Below are 25,547 nucleotides of genomic sequence, written 5' to 3' on the forward strand. Positions count from 1 at the left end.
ATTTTGGAACTGTCTGCACCTGTTCAGCTGCTTCTATGTTGACTTTTTTCTGTAAAAATGTCTAAGGTTAGAAAATGCCATGAGATAAGAGCCTATTGTGTTGATAGTGGCATGTGTAGAGAATTCGCTCATGCGCAGGAAACAGTGAATGGGGATAATTATCAGGTTAGTGACCTGTGACCAGTGGGGCTCTGCAGGGATCAGTGCTGGAATCACAACTGTTTATAATGTGTATTAATGACTTGGAAGAAGGAAGTGAATGTACTGCAGCCACATTTGCAGACTTCACAAAAATAGTTGGAAAATCAGGTTGAGAGGTGTGTACAGACCATTTACAGAGAGATATTGATAGGTTAAGTAAGTGGGCAAATTGTTGGCAAATGAAGTATAATGTGGAAAAATGTGAAGTTGTTCATTTTGGAAGGTAGAGATTTGGTGGGGGCTGGGTGGCGAGGGGGTGGGGAACCTGTGCATAAAACACAGAAATCTAGCACACAGAGGCAGCAAGTAATCAGGAAGTTTAATGAAATGTTGGTCCTTATTTCACAGGGAGTGGAGTATAAGAGTAAGGAATTCTTACTGCAACTGTACAAGGTGTTGGGGAGACCACATCTGGAACACTATGCAAAGTTTCAGTCACCATATTTAAGGAAATATTGTCTTATGAGCAAAGCGGGTTGGGATGCTACTGATTGGAATTTAGAAGAATGAGAGGTGATCTGATTGAAACAGAATTGTTAAGGGGCTTGACAGAGTAAATCCTGAGTGGATGTTTTCCCTCATGGAAAAGTCTAGGACTGTAGGACATAGTCTCAGAACAGAAGGGTGTTGGTTTAAGACTGAGATGAGGAGGAATTTTTTCTCTCCAAGAGCTGAGTGTCTCTGGAATTCCTTACCACAGGGAGCTGTTGGGACAGAGTCCTTGTGTATATTTAAGGCTGAGATAGATAGATTTTTTTCAGAGAGGGAATCAAGGCTCATTGTGGAAAGGCAGGAAGTCGATGTAAGGAATTTCAGATCAGCCACGATCCTATTTAATAGAGGAGCAGGCTAGAAGGGCCAAATGGCCTACTTCTGTTCCTGTTTCTTAGGGTCATTTGGCCTCAACCATTTTCTGTGATAGAGAATTCCACAGGCTCACCAGTCTCTGGGTAAAGACATTTCTCCTCATCTCAGTTCAAAATGGACAACCCCATATCCTTAGAATGCGACTGCTGGTCCTGGACTCCCCGGTCATCAGGAAAATCTTTCCTGTGTTTACTGTGTGTGGTCCAATTTAGAATTTTATAGTTTCCTATGACACCCCTACTCATTCTTCTAAACTCCAATGAATATAATCCTGACTGATCCGGTCTCTCTTTATAAGTCAGTCCTGACATCCCAGGAATCAGTCTGGTAAAACTTTGTTACATTCGCTCCATAGCCAGGATATCTTCCTCAGACTAGGAGATGGGGAAACTGCACACAGTATTCCAGGTGTGGTCCCACCAGGGCCCTGTATAATTGCAACAAGAAATCCCTGCTCCTGTTCTGGAAACCCCTCACTATGAAGGCTAACATCCCATTTACCTTTTCCACCACCTGCTGCAGCTGTATGCTTACTTCCAGCAAGCACCCTTTCCCATTCTACTGCCATTCAAATAACAATCCACCTTCCTGTTTTTGTTCCCACAGTGGAGACCCTCACATTTATTCACAATATATTTCATCTGCAATGCATTTACCCACCCACTCAGACTGTCCAAATCACACTGAAGCATCTCTGCATCCCTCCACCGCTCACCCTCACACCCAGCTTTGTGCCATCTGCGAATTTGGAGAGATAACTGTTAGTTCCCTCATCTAAATCATTAACAAATATTGTGGAGACCTAGCACCAATCCCTGCACTATCCCACTATCCTGCCATTTGAAAAAGGACCAAATTTATTCCTAATCTTTGTTTCCTGTCTGCCAACCAGCCTGCATCCATCTCAATACCCTACCCACAATTCCATTTGCTTTAATGTACACATTAATCTCTTGTGTGGGAGTTTATCAAAAGCCTTCTGAAAATCTAAATAAACCGCATGCGCTGGTCTCCCTTCAACAACTCTACTAGTTACATCCTAAAAAATTCCAATTGATTTGTCAAACATGATTTCCCTTGTGTACGTTCTCGCTGGCTCAGTCCGATCCTGCCGCTGTTTTACAAGTGCTCTGCTATTAAGTCTTTTATAACGGACTCTAGTATTTTTTCCACTACCAACATCAGCCTAACAGGTCTATAATTCCTTGTTTACAATCTACCTCCTTTTTAAATAGAGGGGTCACATTAACTAACCTCCGATCTTAGGGACTGTCCCAGAGTCTATAGATTCTTAAAGGTGACCACCAATGCACCTGCTAGTACTAGGGTAAATTCCTTAAGTACTCTGGAATGTAGATTATCGGGACCTGGGAATTTATTCGCCTTTACTTTCATCATATTCCCAAATGCCATTTTCCTACTAATACTGATTTCCTTCAGTTCCTCCCTCTCAGTAACACTCCTTAACATATCATAGCCAGGTTGCACCTCACACCATTGTAGTTTCTTTTATTTAAATTCAAGACCCTAGTCACGGAATCAACTGTTCATCTTAATCAAGTATTCTCTCATATTATGGTCACTCTTCTCCAAGGGGCCTCACACAGTTAGGCTGCCTATTATTCTCTCTTATTACACAACACCACAGTCTAGGGTGGCCTGTTCTGTAGTTGGATCTTCAATGTGTTGACTCAGAAAACCCTCCTGTATACATTTGAGGAGTTCCTCCTCTACAATATTGTTACCAACTTGATTTGCCCAGTCTATATGCAGATTTAAGTCACACACATTTGTAGATTTACCTTTATTACTTGTGGCTCTAATTTAATGCTTAAAACCTTCCCTAACATTACTGCTACAGTTTGGGTGTCTGTATACTACCCCACCACTGTTTTCTGCCCCATGGAGTTTCTAAATACTTCCTGTAGTGATTCCACTTCACTGGAAGTAATATTTTTTTGCCCGATAACAATTGTAATTGGAGAAGGAGCAGTTGGCAGATAAAGATTGGCTGCCGTTGAATTTTTGTTTAAGAATGCTGATGGGTAGCTACACAGGGCAGGCTATGAAGACAATGTCACCACTCACTCCCATTGTTGGAATGTGATTGAAGCAAAGATTCTGTGACTGCTCCTGTTGGAACAGAGGAGGTTCAGGGAAGATCGAATTGGAGCATTCAGTACCATGAAAGGTTTTGGTGAAGTCAGTAAGGAGAGGCTGTTTTAGAGTGGGAGGAGAGCCAGTAGCCAACATAACACAGATTGAAGGAGTTGAGCAAAAGAAGTCTAGGGAGAGATGAGAAGTTTTATTTCTGCAGTGAATTCTTGTCATCTGAATACATTGCCTGAAAGTCTCGTGGAAATGGGTTCAGTGGTAACTTTCAAAAGGGAGTTTCATAAATTCTCGATGTGGGAAAATGGGCAGGACTGTACGAAAAACAATTCAGCCTTTTCATGAGCCCACATTCCAAAATTGAATTTTAAAAAAACTCTTGAGAAGCCTATCAAAGTAAGATTTGCAAAGAATTAAATGTTTGCTATGTCACCATTTACCAAAATGCTTCCCAGCCAATAGATAGAAAGAGGAATGATCACTGGTATATTCAAACTCAGCAAGCAAACAGAACACAGCAAAACTCTGCAGCAAAAATTAATAAATGACCTATTTTGCTCAAATTGGTGGAAGGACCAATGTCATTCCTGGAGGCTTGGAGATCCAGTAGGTCTATCTGCACATCTGATCGAGCCTACAGGGTCTGCCAGGGCCCGTGTTTAATATCTGACCCTCGAGTTGATAGCCTGCACAATTCACAATTCACTGGCAGTATCGGCCTGGATACTTGGCTCAGACATGAAATGAGCCTCAAACCTATAACTTTCTGACTGAAAGGCCAGAGAACTACTTCCTGTGTCACTGTGACATTTTGTCACATCCTGAGTCAGTTTGTTATTTAACAAAAAGAGCAATTTGATAATGTTGGTCAATCTGTTTTTAAAGCTTGAGGCAGGATGCTCACCACGGTATCATGTTTAATATATGGTCCTGTCACTTACAACTGTCTGATCTCATCTTTCTCTGATGCTCCACAAAGTCTTGCTATTAGGTCTGAATTTATACCGTCCTCACGTAACGTATGTGTAAGATGAATTGAATGGGTGTGATTCTGAATGTTGTGTTGTAGCCACTGCAGAGTCCAGCTTCAGCCACTGCTGTCATCTTCCTCATCAGGCTAGAGAGCTGAAAAACTGGTTGGAGGGGTGAGCGAAGAGGTGGGGAGCAAGGTGGGAGTACGGCTAGTTGGGGAGGGGCAATTTTGCACCATTACCAGTTGCGATGTAAATGTGAGTTGCACAGTGGGGCTGATGAGCTACCTGGGACCTCAGTAAATGATAAAAACAACAGACGGTCACCTCACTGTCACTACCCTGATTAAGGGTGAAGGAGATGGGATGATATTTGGATGAGAGACAGAGTTCACTGAATTTGCAATGACAACTCTGCTTTTTCTCCACAGATACCACCAGACCTACTGAGTTTCTCCAGCACCTTCTGTTTATGTGAGTTAAATGCTGGGTTAGCTTTTACTGTGGAGCACTTGGCATTTTGGGCTAAGAGGTGTTATTACAATGATACAGAGTATTGCCAAGGACTTGCCTAGAGTTTTTCTTGTCCTGTTGATATAAATCTGGTCTGCAGTTCAAGAGCTTATTGTCACACAGTTTTATTTTTCAGTTCTGACATACAAATCACCCAGTAATTTATGGAAAGTTGGCACTCATACTCAGTCTCATTCTCACTACCAATTGTTGCATGTTTAAACTGTCTAATAGTGATAGAGTGCCATTAAACTCTGTGTATTTTTTGAGCAGCTTCTGGGCCAGTCTGAACTCAGCGCTACTGTGTGTGAGGGGGGAATTAATTCTGATCTTGCTGCCTCTCCCACTCTGTGGGATTTGGTCTCACAGATTATTAGAGGAGAGAAAACTCATTACATCGTACAATGAGAGGCTGAAAATCATCGCTTTGCCTGAGAACTACTGACAGATGTCTTACAGTTTAATAAATTATCATCTTATTTCTCAAGTTAGTTTCTATTCTTGCTGCCTGTGGGAGTCTTTGAGTGATGTCAAAGGCATTTTAATGCATTTGTGGGATTACAGATTAAGATGTTCTGAAAATCAAAAGAAAAATACATGGGTTTTCAGGTTTTGCTTAAAAAGAAAGAAATATTACAGATGCCATGGTAACATATGTATTTAAATGAGCTAATCTGTTGGCAAAGGTCACCTTGGAAAGAGGGTTGGAGAAATGATTCACAGGTAAGGCCAGAATAGAATGGCTAGGAATACTGATGGCTCAGTCCCCAGAGCTCACCACAGAGGTGACTCAGACACTGACAACATGACAGAGCAACATTCACCACAGGGAGAATATTCCACTCTGCCATTCAGAACAGGTGTATGTTCTTGGCTGTTTGTACAAACAGCGGCCCCTGTTTGCCGTGCAGAGCACTGCGTTTCTGCAGGGGGGCCTAACCTGAGGGCAAGTCGACAAGAAGCAAGAAGGTTGTCATGATAGCATTAGACCTTGTGAATATTCCATTTTTCCTTTAAAGAGGAGTGGCTTGTCACTCGAATTGTGTGAAAAGATGAGAGAAAGTGGGGTGGGTCTACTTTGAGCAGACATTTTACACAGGTATGCACATTATGAGGGGTTTTGCTAAAATGAAAAGTGAGAAACTTTTCCAGTAGCATGAGGGTTGATTACTTAGGCATTCAGGTTTAAGGCAATTTACAAATAGACCAGTGGGATGCTGGGAATTCTCTTGCCCTGTGAGTTGTTCTAATCTGGAACATGTTGGCTGAAGAGTGCAGTGGAAGCAGATTCAGTAATAATTTTCAGAAGAGGTTTAAATACATGAGAGGAAGAGATTTGCAGGGTTATTGGGTAAGATTGGGTTTAGTGGGACTAATTGGAAACTCTTCCAGAGATGACCTGAATGGCCTGCTGTACTGCAAGAGTTACTTCTGTTTCAGTGAAAGGATGGTAGCCATGAGGTAGAGGTGCTGGTGTTGGACTGGGGTGGACAAGGCCAGAAATCACACAGCACCAGGTTATTGTCCAGCAGGTTTATCTGAAATTACAAGCTTTCAGAGCACTGCCCCTTCGCCAGGTGAAGTGAGTTTATCTGACTTCTGTCTCAGTGAAGGGATGTCAGTGCTGGCGAGTGAATAACAATTCCCAAATATTCCCAGTTAATCCCAGTGTTTGCTTCTGGGTGTGGTGGTTATGCAACTGGGTATATCATTGCCAGGCCTGGCCAAAGTGCCTGATGGGAGAAGAGTTTAAACCCAGCCACAGCTGAGAAATTCAATCCCTGCTTTCCACAAAACGTCAAAAATCAGGAAATGAAACATTGTCACTAGTCAAGGTGCCCGGTTTACTAAAGCTCCTCAAGGAAGGCTTCCTGAAGGGCTTGTCAGATGATCCACCCAGTTCCCATCCACACATTCCCAGTGTTGGTTCAGTGATAATGGGAACTGCAGATGCTGGAGAATCCAAGATAACAAAGTGTGGAGCTGGATGAACACAGCAGGCCAAGCAGCATCTCAGGAGCACAAAAGCTGACGTTTCAGGCCTAGACCCTTCATCAGAGACCCTCTCTGATGAAGGGTCTAGGCCCAAAACGTCAGCGTTTGTGCTCCTGAGATGGTGCTTGGCCTGCTGTGTTCATCCAGCTTCACACTTTGTTACCCAACGTTGGTTTATTGGTTGTCCAATTCATCCATCCCAGTACCAATGCCCAATCAGAAAGCAAGCAGATGTTTCACCACCAGGTTGGATGATTCCTGATTGGCTGTCTTTTTCTTTAACCTGTTCCCACTGACCAATAATCAATAACCAAAAATGGAAGGAAATTGCTCTTCGTAAATCTCCCAATCAAGTTTTGCCTGGTTACCTTTCAATCCTGGAGACTCTGGGCTTTTGGAGACTTCAGTCTACAATTACTTAACCACAGTGACCCTCTGAAGGGACCTTGCAAAGCCATCAGTTGTATCAATCTCAGTGGCAATTAGGGTCAGACAATCAACGTAGCAATACCTAGAGCTGGAGAGTGATTTTTATAAATAAAAAGTGCTGTGTAAGAGTGTAGTGAAATCTGTCTCAACAATATTCCTAACCTTTACTTTTGACATTGCTGCTTCTTCTTTGTGGTGCTGGATGAGATGCTGCTTATTTTTCATATTAACAACCTCGGCCTCTGTGTGGGAATGTGACAGTTTTCATCTGTAATTGCCACTCAATGAGAGGCAGTTTTGGCCTGACCAATCACAGCAAGACTGCTCAATTTCATTCCGTTCACCCAAAGGAGATTGTAATGTTGCTCATCTGTCGGGCCCAAGTTTAGGATTAAGAACGAGCAGGTTCTGATGTAACCTTTTGCAGGGCTTGTTGATGCAGACACAACAAACTATCATGCCAATTTGAAATGAAATATCACTGTGTATTGCTGAGCTTTGGGGTTGCTAATCCTCCAGGTCTGTCCTGGAGGCTTCAGGATTGAAAGTAAAGCAAATGACAACTGATTGTAGTAAAGTTTAAAAATCTTGAAGTTTTTTAAAAAGTTTAACATTTAGACAAGTGTGTGTTCTTTCCATTTACTTTGAACATGATTGGTTATTTGTTGTTGAGAATGGATTAAAAAAACACAGCCAATCAGGAATCCTCTAATCTGGTGTTGAAGAGTCTGCTCATTTTCTAATTGGCCGTGGGCACTGGGATGGATATATTGGGCAGCTAGTCAGCCACTGAAGGGAATGTGGGTGTGGGCTGATGGGATACAGATGGCACACGTAACAAACTCTCCAGGAATATTTTCGAACAGAGTTGACAAACCTACTGAGCCTAGCAATGTCTTCAGAGATCTGTCACTAATGTTGTCCCTTAAGCCATATATACTTCTACCACTTGTCCGCCGCCTGGTCATGTCTTTTTACCTCTGGGCAGTAGGGATCCCCTGTGGAGTGCTCTGTATGTGGGAGCCTTCCCTGCTTTCCCTTGGGGATTTGGGGTGGAGGGTGCTGCATGCTGCAATCCCCTATAACTGCAGGTTTCACAGACTCCCAGACCAACTGCTTGTTCTGGAGCACTGTGGAGTGTGTGGAAGGTGTATACATTGCTTGTGGGCTGTTATTATGTTTTTGATTGCACTTCAGCCCCACGCTGCTGATCTTTGGGCGCCTGGTGTGGAGGGGTGTGGGCAGGTCAGAAGATCTTCTTGTGAGTCTGCTCCTGGGCCTCGCCAGACTAGCTATAAACAGGTCCAGGCAGTGGGCTGTGGAAGGGGTCATCTCTGCCATGTGCCTACCTCTCTCCCCTGGTTATGTTTGAGCCTGGATGTCCTTGGAGAGGGAGCATGCAGTGTCCACCAATGCTCTTGATGCCTTTAGGGAGGGGTGGGCACTTTTGGGGCTGGGGGCTAGAGATGCTTTATCTCCCCTTTCGATTCTATTTTGACTTGATCCCTAATCCTCCCCTTTCACTTTTCTTTCACATAGGCATTGCCCTATCAGGCTTTGCTTGTTACTGGTTCCTTGGCCCAATGAGTGTTTTCCGAATAGTGAAAATATTGAATAAAATTATTTGCAGAATGGTGTCTCCAAAAATATATATATAAACTGGGAATTTAAAAAAATAATTACATCACCTCCCAAAGTAGCACAATGGTGCGATGAAATGGCCCAGAGAGATATTTTAAATGAAGATACATTTTAAAGTGATGTGTATTTGAGATTGGGAGATAGTAACACAGGATCATTATGGAAACTTAAGTAACTCCTGACCATGTGAAATTCTCCATTGAAACTAAATAGCACATGAGTAGAACTGTATGTTTAAGGCAGAGATTTCTAACTTCTTGTGAGGGGAGAGAAACTGACAGCACAAGAGGCCATTCAATTATTTGTGCCCTGTGCTGACTCTTGGAAAACATTTCCTAATTAATCACCTATAGCTACCTCCCTACAGTTCTGTCAATCTCCGTCCATTACCCTTACAGACAGCACTTTCAAAATGACCAAATTGTTACCTAAAAGTAAATCTTCTGCTGTGCTGTCAGACTCTATGATTCCAAGTCAAGAAGGTTGGGATCTCATAGTGTTTGTTTAATGAACAAACACTACACTTGAGCAACAAGTCGTGTAGCACTGACCCTTGTGTTGTCACCTGCTACTAAGAACTGGACAATTGGTTCTCACGCTTGATCACAATCCATACCTTCTGATGGAAGTCTGTACACAATGACATTGGTCTGAAACAGAACTGGGGATGGCCGTCATTATCTCTCATGGTTTATTATCCTTGCAAACCTGTACTTAGATTTCCAAAAAGCATTGATCAATGTAAAACAAGAATACATGGTGTAAACGATAACATTTTTGTATGGATATCGGATTGATTAGCTGTCAGGAAGCAGAGATCAGGGATAAATGGATCATTTTTGGATTGGCAAGTTGTAACACGTGAAGTTCCACAGCGTTCAATGCTGGGCCACAATTACTTGCGGTTTATATCAATGACTTAGATTGAAGGGAGCAAATGTATGGGAGTTAAATTTTGTGATGACACCAAGGTAGGCAGGAAAGTAAGTGAGACGGCAACAGAAATACCAAAAGCAGACGCAAGACTCTGCCAAATGAGAGATGGTTTGATATGGAGGTGAAGTTTAGTGTAAGAGTCAGGGAAATGACCCTGCGTGGGTAAGACACATGGATGACGCAAGATCAGGTCCAGTGAGGTAGAAAGTTTAGGGTAGATGCAATTGTCCTGAACAAGCGTGTGGACCATATGAAGGTGGCAAATTGTGCCCTGCCCCCTCAGAACACTCAGAAAGGCTGCCAGAACCTGTGGGTTCACCCCCTCCATCAGGCGTTGATGTGTCCTCAGAATCAGAGAAGGACATGACAGATGTTGCTTCCTCAATGTTGTTGCCGCTGGAAGAAGAGAGCGAAATTCTACTGAAGTGCTTCTGGTGCAAGATGTGGGCTCCTTGGCATTACACCCCCCCCCCCTACATTGGACACTAAGTTGGAGGAACGTGACCCAGTGCTAAAACACCCTAGGAAACTCTCTACTATAAAGGACTGCCCTATGCCCTCGGACTCACAGGGGGAGGAATGTAGTGATTGTAGTGACTATAACAAGGTCAGCAAAGTGGACCTCATGGAATAAGGGTTGGCCGATTGGGGCAGTTCATCTGGTCCAATCAGGGAGCCCTGGCTGAAAGACATAAAGGGAGTGTCAGAGGTACTGACACCCTGATAGCTAACTCTGAAGAGGCTGTGCAAAAGTCAAGGCCTGTTAATGTGTGAATAAAGGGTAACATGGTGGTGGGATACCGGCCTATGTGGAGTTTTATCAGTAAGTTGTGAAGAGGAGTTGGAGAGATCAGAAAGAGATATTGATAGTATGTAAACATTTGGGAGATGGATTACAGTGTGGGAAAATGTGAAATTGTTCACTTTGGCAGGAAAGCAGCATGTTATTCAAATGGTAAGATGTTTCAGAATACAGAGGTACAGAGGCATCTGGGTGTCCTGTTACATGAATCATAAAAACCCAGACTGCAGGTACAGTATGTGATTAGGAAGGTAAATGCAATGTTGCTTTTTATTGCAAGGTAAACAGAAATTGCACAAAGGGATGCTTTGCTGCAGCTGTACAAGGCCCTGGTGAGATCACATCATGAGTACAGTATACAATTTTGATCACTTTCTTTGAAAAGGGATATAAATGCATCAGAATCATTTCAGTGAAAGTTCATTTGACCCATTCCTCAAATGAAATGCTTCATATGAAGGAACGGGAAATGATTGGCCTGTAGTCATTGGAGTTTAGAAAAATGAAAGTAATTCTTTCTAAAACATACAAGTTGCTGAGGATATTTAACAGGGCAGATACTGAGAGGGTATTTCCTCTGGTGGGCAAACCTGGAATGAGGAGAAGCAGTATAAACATAAAATGTCTCTCTTTTGGATGGAGATTCGAGAATTGTTTCCTCTCAAAGTCTGTGGATTTTTCTTGCCTGGAGATAATGAAGGCAGGGTCATTAGATTTATTCAAGTGAAGATGGATAGATTTTTGATTGACAAGTGAGCCCAGGTAATAGGGAGCAGCCAAGAGAGCGGAGTAGAGATCACATATCGAATGATGGAACCATTTATAAACCTCAATGTCCTCCATAAAACTATTCTTAAAATGATGCATCACAAACAGCTGCATAATCCCAGAAGGAATCTGGAGAATTTACCTCAGTATAGGCTTGGGATGGAAGCAGGAAAAAGAAGGAGCCGGTCAATGCAGCCAGGACAGGAGTCAGCCTTGGCCATGTTTTCCTCTTTTTAATAAAACACAAGAATGCATTGATGAAAATTAAATCTGGCCCAAATACTTGAAGATAAGATAATGTGGGACGCTGTCTTCCCATTGTCCTTTAAACTTATTTATTCCCCTCAGCCAGTATTATCTGATTTCTTGTGAATCGCTGATTTTAATCATCCCATCTTTTGAATTCTTGCTTGCCTCTTTCTCCAAACTTCTGGCCAACTGTCCTCATGTCTCTTTAGGTGACAGATCAAATTTTGATTAAAAATGTTCCTATGAACTGTCTCGCCACACTTTACTATTTCAAAGGTGCTATATAAATTAGAGATGTTTTGTTGTAGATTTACTTTATGGCTGTTTGTGGGATCTTGCTGTTAGTCTAAATACCAAGAACATTGAGAGATTAGAAATTAATGGACATCATTGTGCTTACTATGCACATAACACAGGAACAGACAGCCATTCATCACCTTAAGTCATCACTACAATCGTGAACTATCTGTATCTTAACTCTGCCTATCTGTTTTGGAACAATGTTGAGATCATAGATAATAGATTCCCTACAGTGTGTAAACAGGCCCTTTGGCCCAACAAGTCCACACTGACCCTCACAGCATCCCATCCAGACCCATCCCCCCTATAACTGATGCTCTGAGGTCAGAGACTAGAGGAATCCTCTTGTTATTACTGGACGTTATTTTGGACAAGCAGATGTTCTTCTAATGGTGCGTGTACTTACTGACCCAATCACCTGTTGGAAGTCTTGCTGTCCCTGATCCCATAAGAGGGCTGTCTGTCTCTGGGGCAGGCTGAGTTCAGGCCAGGCAGTTTTACAACCTGAGAAATTTCAACCTGGATGCAAGAAACTGTGCTGTTCTCATCCTGGACTTACAGTGAGGAAATTATTCAATTGTGAATATTTTACAAAATAGCAGATAAAACAATTCCATTGCAGTTCATTCAGAATTTCATGGACCAGTTCTGAACAATTCTAGTATGAATGGCTTGGCCTCTGGGACACTGAAAAGATAAATTACTCTCAACAGAACCAATCGATTTAATAAGCCAGGTGAGATAATATTTTAATCTTTACAAGAAAGGATTAGAACTCACAATTATTTTGGTATTTTGCAATCTTGTGAATTTTTATGCTATTTAGTCTGTTTGTTGATGGGAAATTGAGTTTCAGACCATCATCAGTTTTACAGCACAGGCAATTTTTTGTGGATGGTTAACAGCTGAACGATCTAAATCTGCAAATACGGAGGAGGATTTTGAAGGCTTCTGGAATTCTGTGATGCTACTGCCCCCCTACAATTCCAGCTATCAGGAAATGGAAGACAAGGTTCCTGGATTGGTATTAAATGCTGCTGCAACAAGAAAACATTCCATTTTAGAGGCTGTTTGTGTAAATACCTGTAATAGTACTCAGGAACAATTCTTACACATGCTAAGTTCCAAGCATTCTCTGGTTAAAGTTTGGTAAAGTGACTCAGCTCGGGTCAATCCCTAACCAACACTGGGTATCCTTTATGCTTGTGGAAGGCGGTGCATTGACCAGTTTGTGTTCTTCCCTGCCTTGTCCTCCCACTTGCACTACGTGTGATCCTCATCTCAGTAAAAGCCCTTGATCCATTCAAACAGGGTATGGGGTTGGGAGACTAATATTCCCTGGAGTTCTCCTTTTCAGCATCTGAAAGAAGATTGGCCTATTCTTGGCACTGTTCAGATTGAAAGTCCATGATGTGGGCCATTCAATTCCAAAATATCCCCCCTCCTCTTCTCCTTCCTGTGGGTGACATTTCATACGTTATACAGTGAGTAACTCTTGGTTCCTGGTCAGGAATTAGGACAGGTCCCTTCTAACCTGAGATGTTATTTCAGCTGTTTTCTGAATGTATATCCTTGCTGCATTTCAGGACAGTGGTGTCTAACTTTATCTGTTTGTTATTTTTACAGCATTGGTTGGATATCTCCAAGTCCATTATTAAACAAATGAAATGTAAGTTTCCAAGATTTCAGGAGGCCTTCTCCTTCAGATAATTTGCTTGTTGAGAAATCTGATCATCGTGTCACATTTTAGACTTATTTCTACATTCTGTTCTTTTATTCTAGTCTTACCAGTTTTGGGGGTGGGAATAGGTTTTGATTCACTACCATGGGCCAAATTGTAAGCCTGGATTTCTGAGATTACTCATGAGAAAGGAGGAAACTAAGATTCTCGTTTATCTTAGATGCTGGTTGAGTCCTGTGCCATGTTTCATTGGGTAACCCAATGTCCCATCCATTAGCCTGCACAGTTTTCTGATGTGTCCCCTCCCATGGCCCATGACATGAAGGATTTTGATGTGACTGGGTCATTCAGATCTACGTCCTAATGTCAGCCTGCAGTTTCAGGGAAGGAAGGGGGAGGATCGGAGAGGGCAGGAGGACGTGGGACAGGATACTTGATCTTGATTAGTGTTGATGACCTTCCCCTAATCTTAACCCAGCCTCATCTTGTAGACTGTGCCTTATGTTATACCTGCAAACCCTTTCCTTGTAAAGACCAACGGCACTCCTGGCTGATATTTTCATGGCTATTGTTCACCTTGTGGCCTGTCAGGCTCTTAGTAATTCCTTGAATCTTCCCATGTCTCTGATGCTGCCCATCAGTATTTATTGCTCAGAGATAATAACAACTGCAGATGCTGGAGAATCGGAGATAACAAGGTGTAGAGCTGGATGAACACAGCAGGCCGTGTTCCTAAGATGCTGCTTGACCTGCTGTGTTCATCCAGCTGTACACCTTGTCGTCTAGCATTTATCGCTCATGCTTAATTGCCTTCGAAAGGGTAGCGGTGAGCCCCTTTCTTGAAACATAGTAGTCCATAAAGTGTACATACACTCACAATGCTGCCAGAGAGGTAAAGCCTGGACTTTGATCCAGTGACAGTGAAAGAATGGCAGCAGCATTGTACGTCAGGGAGGGGTATGGCTTGGAGGGGAATCTGTAGTTAGTGGTGTTCCCAGAGATCTGCTGCCGTTGTCCTTCAGTGACATAGAGCTCATGGATTTGGAAGATACTGTCGAGAGAACTTTGGTAGTTACTGCAGAGCATCTTGTAGATGGTACACACTGCTGCGACTGAGCGACAGTGGTGAAGGGAGTGGCTGTTAAAGGTGGCTAATGAGATGCCAAACAAGCGGATGGTTTGGGCCTTCATGAGATGTGTTGGAGCTGCACTCATCAGGGCAATTGGGGATTATTCCAATACATTCCTGACTCGCGGCTTGTCGATGAGTTTGAACTCATCACAAAAGAGAGGAAGAATCACCGGTTATTATGGGATGTTTGTGATGCTGTTCCATTAAACTGGATCATCCAAACAGGGACTATTTTTAGTGTACACCCACAATGTAGCATGTAATTCAAATTTATCTTATTCTTGTATTTGGCAGCTCAGCCTCCATACACCATGTGTTTCCGTGTCAAGTTTTATCCCACCGACCCTTCGGCTCTGAAGGAGGAGATCACCAGGTAAGCCTCTTGTTACTGAGCCACGAACCTCGGCTCTCAGTCTCATCTCCTTCACCAGAGAAAGAAAGATTGCATCTCATGAGCTAAAACAGCGATCTTAAGAGCCTGTACTCAGTAGGCTCTTTAAAGCCTTTAACCTATAAATGGATTGCTGCTGCATTCAGTGAATCCCCTGGGGTTTATGTTCAATGTAACACACTGTTTGCATCAGTCTGCAGACATTACCGTCCTTGCAGCTTAAAAAGACACTTCTCATCCGCCTCTTTACTGCTGGATGTCATCACAGGAGGATCATTAGCTCTTTGTATAACTCAATATTATACAGATTCTCGCCGTTCCCTCAGCCTTTGTCCAGCTTCCTACAAATACCGACTGATGTGAAATGAATTTCCATTCTTTTCAATTTGAATTTTGGATCTGTAGTTTTCCTACACTTTCTGAGCATGAGCGCAGTGAATTCTCCAGTAAGTTTCTGGGAAGATCCCGCTGTCCATGGTTGCTCCAACACTGGAGAATGTTACGGTTCTCCAAACTGCGAGGACGAATTCGATGGTAAACTCTGCAGCTTAGAGCAACCATTGGAGAAAGTGAACTGGTTACTGTGTGATATTTGATTTTTGCAATTAATAGTGGGGAAAGAGGGAGGAAGTGGGGGGTGAAAGGATGGAGTGTTTACAGATTCTATCCTCATGTTCACATTCTGTCAAGGGGAAAGGCTTTGCTACATTTGGCTGTGATTAATGCACTAGCTGAGCTTGATGAAGGTGGTAATGATAAAATGAGGCTTAACGTTGATACAGTAACGGTGTACGTCAGTAAAACTACCAGTGCTTGCTAACCCCCACTCCTGTTGTCAATCAAAGGCAGCTATTGACAGGAAACAATCTGCTCTGCCCTTATGTCATCAGCTTCAAAATGTCAAACTCAAAGTTCACAACCACCCTGAGCACACTTTCTATTCTCAGCAACTCATTAAACTCTACCCAAATACATTGTTGGAAGAGGGCATTTCAGATTCTCTGACAATATCTCAGCGGCCAAGCAATGAAATAAGTTGTAGGTATTTATTTGCAGAATCATAGAATGATTACTTCAGTCAAGAAGCCCGTTATGTCTGTGCTGGCCCTCCATAAAAGTGAACAGAAGGGAAGCCTGTGCTTTAATCTCAAACTGGAAGGCCTATCACCCTCATTAATGTCCAATAGCAAGTAACATTTAATGAAGAACAGAAGCTGATTCAAACAGAGTAAAATTAGCTGAAATGTCAGCCATGATTTGTGTGATGATTGAGGTTTGATGGTTTCTCAGCTCCTCTGTCGGTACCAGCATCTGGACGTTATTGTAAACAAATTGCATTCACATCAGATGCTAGTTATAAGTGAAAAACATAAAAACTCTGTGAAGAGAAAGCAGATTTAAGGTTTTCGTTCCAGTGACCTTTCTTCAAAATGGTTCATCACTTCCGAGGAAGGTCGCTGGACATGAAACATTAACTCTGCTTTCTCTCCACAGATGCTGCCAGACCTGCTGAGTGTTCCCAGTCTTTTCTGTTTTTGTTTCAGATTTCCAGCATTCCTTGGTGTTTATGATAAGTGGTGCAGACTGAGACAGGAGCAGACTGACAGTGAACCTGGCTCATTGTTGAATTACTCCTGGATGCATCATCCTGCTCTAGTATCTAGTAGACTGCAGCCTTAAAGGGAGGTTGTAGTTAACAGAAATCAAAGTAGAGAATGCTGGAAAAACTGACCTGGTTTTCCCTCTGTGAAAAGAGAAACAGAGTTAACATTTTAAGTTCAATATGAGTTTTCTTCAGACTGCATAACTCCGCACTCTCTCCACAGATGCTGCAAGACCTGCTGAGTTCCTCCAGCGCTCTCTGTTTATATTTCAGATTTCCGGCAGGTGCAGTACTTTGCTTTTGTTGTAATTAATTCTGTTCCTCTTGTTCAGTGATAAGAAATGAGAGCAGGTTCTTATTTCTGAGAGTTGGTCAATCTAATGGCATTGTCAATGTGCAGCACTCCCTGTGCTAGTGTTGGGGTTGATGGTTTGCCTGTCAGGAGGTTATCAGGGCAGTACAAAAACAGAGAGACATTGTGATGCCAACATTAACCACCTATACACCCTCCAGTTTTGCCATCCATCTCTTTCTGTCTCTGTCTGTCTCTCTCTCTCTCCATACCATAAGTTCCCACTCCTCACTTTTAAAATTATCATCCTTACATTGAAATGTCAGGATGGTCTCTCTCTTGTTTTTATCTCAGTGACTTTCTATGGCTGTACAGTCGCCCAGAATCCCAGCCACTTCAAATTTTGGCCACTTTTCCGAGTTTTCATCTCCACTATTGGTAGCTGTGTCCTTAGCAGTGTTCCCGCTCATTTCCTCCCTTTGGTGTCGAAGTGACTTCCAGAACTGGAAGTTAGTGCTAGGAATGATATCAGCACACCGAGTGCCATGCACGGACCCTCGGAGCGATGTGTGCAGCCTAGACCCAGATCTCTCCAGCTCTCTTTCTCATTCTCTCTCTCCTCCTATAACATGCTTCTTGAAACTCCTTCTTTGGCCAAGATTATGGTCACTTTTCTGAACGCTCCCTTACAATTCTGAGAAGCATCTTGGGTCATTTTGCAATGTGAAAGGTGCTGTACAGATGTAGGTTATTGTTATACATACACTGATAGTAATTGAGCTGATCTGCTTGAAGGAATGGGAACAGAAGTAGCACTTTCAGGCTGTCAGTTGGGTCATGGCCGAACAGAATCTTACCGCCGTTTATCCACCTTGGTTCTATAACCCGTCATATCCTTCACTAATAAAACCTGTCAATCTCAGTGCTGCGATTTTAAATGACCCCACATGCAGCATCACCAGCGTTATATTTGTGCAACTACAGCAGGTTTGATAGTGAACAGCATTGCAAACAACAGCAAAGAGAGGAGACTTCACACACTGGAGTTTGTGTGTATCTAAAAATAGGGTTCTAAATTCCTGTTTTCCTCAAGTCTCAATTAAGTTACCATAGTAACCACCCATTCACTTCTTCATTGCATCTTTTTTACATCTCATATTTCATATTTGTGTCAATTATTGATGCCTCTTTGGTCCGTTTAGAGCTGCATTTCACTCAGTTTAGTGAAAATGTTTCACTGTAACTTCAGTCCCATTTGCAGCTCTTTGAAGAGACTCTTAACTTTCAGCTTTTCTTTAGTTGAAAAGGCATTGGTATTTTTAAAGTTTTAAATATGATATAATTTATATCATGGAGCAGAGTACTGTGTGCTTTTGAATTCAGGAATTGGTTCTTTATCATTTTATTTGAAGTAACGAAAAAAGGGGTTTTTCACAAGTGGACAAGATGATGACATTGCTGTTGCATTGTTTTGTGATGAGATCCATCTTCAGGAAAACCTACTGAATATCCTGAAGAAATATGTTCACACAGCACACCACGAAAGTGATACATTTGAAGTTATTTCTAGTCTTCAGTTGCCATCATTTACGTGCCATGTTTAGTCTTATTTTGCTGAAGCAGCCTATTTATAACCATCAGGAGGCACTGAGCCTTGTGCTGCTTTATATAAACCTGGGCAGATGAAAGAAGCTTCGAGGGATCAGGTAAAGCGTAACAGCCAAAGATGTCATGGTGCTGTGGGGTTTATCAGGCCTTGACCTGGAGGAATGAACATTAGCGAGCAGCTAACATCCTGAAGGCTGGAAATTGACAAAGAAACATACAGGGTTACTTCTGGGAGAATGAGCAATTGCACATGTCTGGCCTTGAGTTGTCACACCATACTGCCACATACTCCTGCAAAGAGGTTACAGTCAGAGGGAGGGAATGAATCTCTTGTGTACTGTTGACTGCAGGCCCACAGTGATGTGGCTAACTCTGAAGCAGCTGAGCAAACCTCCCAGGTCAACAGCAGTTTAGAATTCAATGAATGCTGGTCTTGCATCTTGTGAAAGAATTTTTAAAATCTTCCATTTGTATTGAGGCTTTCATGATTGTAGGATGTCCCAAAGTGCTTCACAGGCAATAAAATGTTATTTCAGGTGGAGGTGGTGATGACATTTTCAATTCCATGAGATACCAGCCTAAATGATAACCATGTAGCTGAACTAACTCCACAGGGGTCAGTATCCCATCACTGCACTGAGTGACCCATTATTTACATGTGGGGAGTCCCTGACACTGCTGCAGCTCCCTGAGAGCCAGCCCTCAGAGTGAGCAGGATGTCTGACACTCCTGTTCTTATCAATCAGCCAGGGCTCCCTGTTTAGACCAGAATAATATTCGCAATCAGAAAGCTCGTACTCTGTGAGGTCCAGCTGGCTGACCTCATTACAATCACTCGAGTAGCTCCGGTCAATTCCTGTAAAAGCCCATCTGGTTCACCAATGACCTTTAGGGAAAGAAATATGCCATCCCTATCAGGTCTGGCCTACATGTGACTCCAGACCCACAGTGAAGTGGTTAACTCTGAATTGCTCCCTGGGAAATTAGGGACAGGCCAATAAATGTTGGCTCAGCCAGGGACATCCCATGAACAAATTTAAAAGAAATTGAAATGTTTGTAGGAAAGTCTTGCTGAAAATTGCGGCGAGATATGGACTGGTTGAAAGGAGGCAGGGGAGTGTGTTTAAAGGGGATTATTGTTGTAGAGTTACATGTCAAAACACAGAATAATTGGCTTATCTGAATGTTTGGGTTTGATTGAGGGTGAAATATTGGCGAGATCAGCAGGAGAGTTTCTTGCTGCTCCCCACTTTGTGATGTGGGATCTTTAGCATCCATTTCAAAGTGAGACAAGAGCCTGGTTTAACATCACATCCCTCAGTGTGGCAGCCCCTGCTCAGTAAAACATTGGCTGGTGATGGAGTCAGCAAGTGGTACCAGATGTGCCAGCCATGGGGGTAAGCTGCCACTTGGAACCATGGAACGGTTACCGCAAAGAGGAGGCCATTCGGTGTCAGTGCTGCTGATCTAGTTCCATTTCCCTGCCTTTTCCCCTCTGTGCTCCATCAAGTCCTGATCTGATCCTCTGCTGGAGACTTTGATTCTAACTCGCTGTCCCACCTACCAACTTCACTGCAGCACTGTACAGGTTCAGATTAGATTCCCTACAGTGTGGAAACAGGCCCTTCGGCCCAACAAGTCCACACCGCCCCTTGCAGCATCCCACCCAGACCCATCCCCCTATAACCCACACACCCCTGAACACTATGGGCAATTTAGCATGGCCAATCCACCTCGCCTGCACATCTTTGGACTGTGGGAGGAAACCGGAGCACCCGGAGGAAACCCACTCAGACACGGGGAGAATGTGCAAACTCCACACAGACAGTCGCCCGAGGGTGGAATTGAGCCCAGGTCCCTGGCGCTGTGAGGCTGCAGTGCTAACCACTGAGCTACCGTGCCGCCCCTAACATCAGAAAAGACTGAAAGTGAAATGGACAATGTGCCCTGTAAATGGATGTGACTGATGGGTCTGTTTGTTAATTCAGTGGAACCAGACTGAGAGTGGGACTGTATCAGCAGTAGCAAGTGCTTCATGGAACAGATGGAATTTGCTGATATTCTCACTGAGTTAGTAACTTGAATAAAATAGTGTTAAGTCACAAAAGGCTGGAAGCACAGACTGGGGTTAACATTGTAGAAAGCGTACTGGTACTTAGCAATAGTTGGTGTCACTGGGAGTGCACATTGAAATTAATCTCAGTAAACACACAGCATTTCGGGGGGTGGGGGGGAGTTCATGCAAATAGTGAAAGCTTGTGCTAAAGGAGCCACGTAATCATTAATTCGAATGAGGAGATTTTTCTTCATGTGAACGTTATAGACTTTTTTCCACACGCAGTTAGCACAAAGCTGCAGCCCAAGGTGGGATAAAGACACCAGAGTTCCTGTGCACTGAATGGGAACATGGTGCAGGAGCTTCACCCTGAGCGAGGGACTGGGTTTAGTGGGACTGTGCAATGTTGTCAGTTTCATGCTGCTGGCACCTGCTTCAGGAGGAAGCTTCAGGGGTTTGTTGGGGGTGGGTAGGGTGGATCGGTGGGCCATTGAGGGTGAGAGCGCCAGAGGAGAGCTAATCAAACCAATGAATGTACCAGCTGAGGGTTGCCTCCATGCCTGTGAAATCCAGTGCTCCTGGTGTGGCTGGAAGGCTGAGATGAAAGGTCACTGGGCACTGGATGGGGTCACTGGGGGTGGGAGCAGTAAGTGGGAGTGCAGCAGGGATTCACTGGTCATGGAGGGCCACAGTTTCAGGCCACGCCCCTCCAAGTATTCCGTCTGCCCGACGCTGAAGCCTTGGTATGTTTTGAAACATCTACATGTTTTCAGGAGATTTCTGCGGACGTACCCTCAATGGTTTCACACCCACAGGCACAGCCCTCACCTCCTCGAGTGTTCCCAGTGGCCGTCGTAATCTTGCCAAGATATGGCCCTCTGTTCCTTGCTGGATAGAGCTTCCTCAACCACCCCCACAAAATCCTCCTGTTGGTCCCTCACCATAGCTGTTCCTCAAAAAAGTGTGTGTCTGTGTCTGTGTATGTGTGTGTGTCTGTGTGTGTGTGTGTGTGTGTGTGTGTGTGTGTGTGTGTGTGTGTGTCTGTGTGTGTGTGTGTGTGTGCGTGGTGTGTGTCTGTGTGTGTGTCTGTGTGTGTGTATGTGTGTGTGTGTATGTGTCTGTGTGTGTGTGTGCATGAGTGTCTCTGTGTGTGTGTGTGTGTGTGTGTGTGTGTGAGTGAGTGTGTGTGTGTGTGTCTGTGTGTGTGTCTGTGTGTGTGTATGTGTGTGTGTGTATGTGTCTGTGTGTGTGTGTGCATGAGTGTCTCTGTGTGTGTGTGTGTCTGTGTGTGTGTCTGTGCCCGTGTGTGTGTGTGTGTGTGTGTGTGTCTGTGTGTGTGTCTGTGCCCGTGTGTGTGTGTCTGTGCCCGTGTGTGTGTGTGTGTGTGTGTGTGTGTGTGTGTGTGTGTGTGTGTCAGAGACAGTGTGTGTATATGTCTGTGTGAGTGTGTTGATGGGGTGTAGGGGAGGGGGTGGATTGGTTGAATATACTTGATTCCGTATAATAACAAATATATTTCCAGAGTGAAATGCCGGATGCTGTGCTGGAAGGATGCGGCAGTGTCAGCGTGCAGTCTTTTCAAGTGAGACATTACCGCAACTGCACACCCCAGTGGGGGTAGGTGTAGGGCTGGGGTTGGGGGTCAGGCCGGTGGTAGGCCTGCGGGTGGGGTGGGGTGGAGTTGAGGGTCAGGCCGGTGGTAGGCCTGCGGGTGGGGTGGGGTGGAGTTGAGGGTCAGGCCGGTGATAGGCCTGCGGGTGGGGTGGGGTGGAGCTGGGCATCAGGCCGGCAGTAGGCATGCGGGTGGGGTGGGGTGGAGCTGGGGGTCAGGCCGGCAGTAGGCATGCGGGTGGGGTGGGGTGGAGCTGGGCGTCAGGCCGGCAGTAGGCATGCGGGTGGGGTGGGGTGGAGCTGGGCGTCAGGCCGGCAGTAGGCATGCGGGTGGGGTGGGGTGGAGCTGGGCGTCAGGCCGGCAGTAGGCATGCGGGTGGGGTGGGGTGGAGCTGGGCGTCAGGCCGGCAGTAGGCATGCGGGTGGGGTGGGGTGGAGCTGGGCGTCAGGCCGGCAGTAGGCATGCGAGTGGGGTGGGGTGGAGCTGGGCGTCAGGCCGGCAGTAGGCATGCGGGTGGGGTGGGGTGGAGCTGGGGGTCAGGCTGGTGTTAGGCTTGCGGGTGGGGTAGGGAGGAGCTGGGGGTCAGGTTGATGTCGTGTTAGGACAGGGTGGGTTTGGGGGTGAGGATTATTGCTGCAAAATGCTGAAGCCTTGGAGACCCAACCCACCGATGGCCCCCATCCCAACTGACCCTGTGTGGATTGGATGATTCTTTGACACTCGGTCAAACGTTTCTTTATTCCCAGCCTCAGTATTTAAACAGTAACATGAGTATTCAACCAGAGTCAAATCAAACTCCAAATCCTCTCCTGGGCTTTTGCTCCCAGTAGCATCCAGGAGCTGAATATTTAATGCCAGGAACCTCCAGGGCAATCCTGTCGAGGAGACGACTTGTCCTCTGTGTCATTTGTTCATATTCTATATTAAAGCAAAAAAGAAGGAGCGGAGTTAATGAAGGTTATTGTAAGAATCCCTCGATCATGCTTCATTAAAGGCAGGTTTGTAGCTGCTTCCCCTGCGCTCTGCTTGTAATCTGCTGAAGTAATTCTATTGGCAGTGGCCATTCCTCTGTCCCTCTTCGAGACCAAAGCATTTCATCTGGAGTCTTTCAGCCTCTCTGTGCAGCAATGATCAGGTGGTGCCAGTCACTGGATGATTCACTGGAAAGCTCTGACCTGTCTGAGACAACCACTCCGGTTGTTCGAGCCTGTTTTGTTGTGGTCGTTGCTGAGCTTTGAAACAGCAGGAGACCATTCAGCCCTCGAGCCTGTTCTGTGCTGAGCTTTATCTCAACTCCACCCTGCTTGCCTCGGGTCTGTAAGCATGAATTGGCAGTGGTTTTCTTTTTTAAAAAATCTCGATTGCTTATTTATAGCACAACTTTAACAGTTTCTGTGTCACCGGACCCGAAATGTTAACTCTGTTTTCTCCTTCACAGATGCCGCCAGGCCTGCTGAGCTTTTCCAGCGACTATGTTTTTGTTCCTTTACAGTTCCTGTTTTGACACTACTGCAGTGATCACACTCCTCGTTCCTTCTTGACTCAGGTGATATTATTGAAGAGGATCCTGTAGGGAGAGCTGAGGCTAAATAGAATGAGGGAATGGGTGATGGTTACATGCTAGTTCAGTGACAATTAGGTGAGCATTGACGAAGCATCTGTCTGTGTATAAACAGGGATTAAGTGACAGGTGGTGTTTGATTTTGTGGTGAGTGAACAAGAGTAAACTCTTGACTATAACTGTTTATGACAGGACTCTATCTGCAGCATTTTTATCTCTACTATTTAACTTCAGGGACTTAAAAAGTAACACATTGATGTTTTACACACCTGCAGATTGCTGATAGGCTTGTTTGGGAAGATGATCCAATGGGAATGTCCAAAACTTACCCAGTCCTGTTCCAATCAACAACACCTTCCATCACCATCACCTTCTCAGCCCTCATCCATAGCATCACACCCACCAGGTTGTGGTGCTGTCAACTTTGGTAGTGCCAGTGAAGACCACAATGGCGGTGACGGTGATCACTGTGCTATTGTCAGCGAAGGTGATCACTGAGTCGGTGTTGGTGTCGGTGATCGCTGAGTCGGTGATCGCTGAGTCGGTGTTGGTGTCGGTGGTCGATGAGTCGGTGTTGGTGTCGGTGATCGCCGAGTCGGTGTTGGTGTCGGTGATCGCTGAGTCGGTGTCGGTGATCGCTGAGTCGGTGTTGGTGTCAGTGTTTGCTGAGTCGGTGTTGGTGTCGGCGATCGCTGAGTCGGTGTTGGTGTCGGCGGTCGCTGAGTCGGTGTTGGTGTCGGCGATCGCTGAGTCGGTGTTGGTGTCGGTGATCGCTGAGACGGTGTTGGTGTCGGTGGTCGCTGAGTCGGTGTTGGTGTCGGCGGTCGCTGAGTCGGTGTTGGTGTCGGCGATCGCTGAGTCAGTGTTGGTGTCGGTGATCGCTGAGTCGGTGTTGGTGTCGGCGATCGTTGAGTCAGTGTTGGTGTCGGCGGTCGCTGATTCGGTGTTGGTGTCGGTGATCGCTGAGTCGGTGTTGGTGTCGGTGACCGCTGAGTCGGTGTTGGTGTCGGTGTTCGCTGAGTCGGTGTTGGTGTCGGCGATCGCTGAGTCGGTGTTGGTGTCGGCGGTCGCTGAGTCGGTGTTGGTGTCGGTGTTTGCTGAGTTGGTGTTGGTGTCGGTGACCGCTGAGTCGGTGTTGGTGAAGGCGATCGCTGAGTCGGTGTTGGTGTCGGTGACCGCTGAGTCGGTGTTGGTGTCGGTGTTTGCTGAGTCGGTGTTGGTGTCGGCGGTCGCTGAGCCGGTGTTGGTGTCGGTGATCGCTGAGTCGGTGTTGGTGTCGGTGACCGCTGAGTCGGTGTTGGTGTCGGTGTTTGCTGAGTCGGTGTTGGTGTCGGTGATCGCTAAGTCGGTGTTGGTGTCGGCGGTCGCTGAGTCGGTGTTGGTGTCGGCGGTCGCTGAGCCGGTGTTGGTGTCGGTGACCGCTGAGTCGGTGTTGGTGTCGGTGTTTGCTGAGTCGGTGTTGGTGTCGGTGATCGCTGAGTCGGTGTTGGTGTCGGCGGTCGCTGAGTCGGTGTTGGTGTCGGCGGTCGCTGAGTCGGTGTTGGTGTCGGTGATCGCTGAGTCGGTGTTGGTGTCGGTGACCGCTGAGTCGGTGTTGGTGTCGGTGTTTGCTGAGTCGGTGTTGGTGTCGGCGATCGCTGAGTCGGTGTTGGTGTCGGCGGTCGCTGAGTCGGTGTTGGTGTCGGCGATCGCTGAGTCGGTGTTGGTGTTGGTGTTTGCTGAGTTGGTGTTGGTGTCGGCGATCGCTGAGTCAGTGTTGGTGTCGGTGTTTGCTGAGTTGGTGATGGTGACGGCGATCGCTGAGCCGGTGTTGGTGAAGGCGATCGC

The 25,547-nt window shown here is 45.2% G+C and overlaps 1 protein-coding gene across 6 annotated transcripts in view; it reads left to right on the forward strand.

Annotated features, from left to right (window-relative positions):
• The window catches only part of LOC125467160 (FERM domain-containing protein 5-like), a 280,497-nt gene that overhangs the window by 192,351 nt on the left and 62,599 nt on the right, over window positions 1-25,547 (forward strand). For 5 of the 6 annotated variants that reach the window (XM_059639274.1, XM_059639277.1, XM_059639275.1 and 2 more), the window contains 2 exons: window positions 13,411-13,453; window positions 14,892-14,970. In XM_059639274.1, the coding sequence (XP_059495257.1) occupies window positions 13,411-13,453; window positions 14,892-14,970 (122 nt within the window). Of the gene's footprint in view, window positions 1-13,410; window positions 13,454-14,891; window positions 14,971-25,547 lie in introns of those variants that run through there. The other variant, XM_059639279.1, reaches the window with a different exon arrangement.

The sequence above is a fragment of the Stegostoma tigrinum genome, chromosome 33 (assembly GCF_030684315.1).
Source record: "Stegostoma tigrinum isolate sSteTig4 chromosome 33, sSteTig4.hap1, whole genome shotgun sequence".
Lineage (NCBI taxonomy): Eukaryota > Metazoa > Chordata > Chondrichthyes > Orectolobiformes > Stegostomatidae > Stegostoma > Stegostoma tigrinum.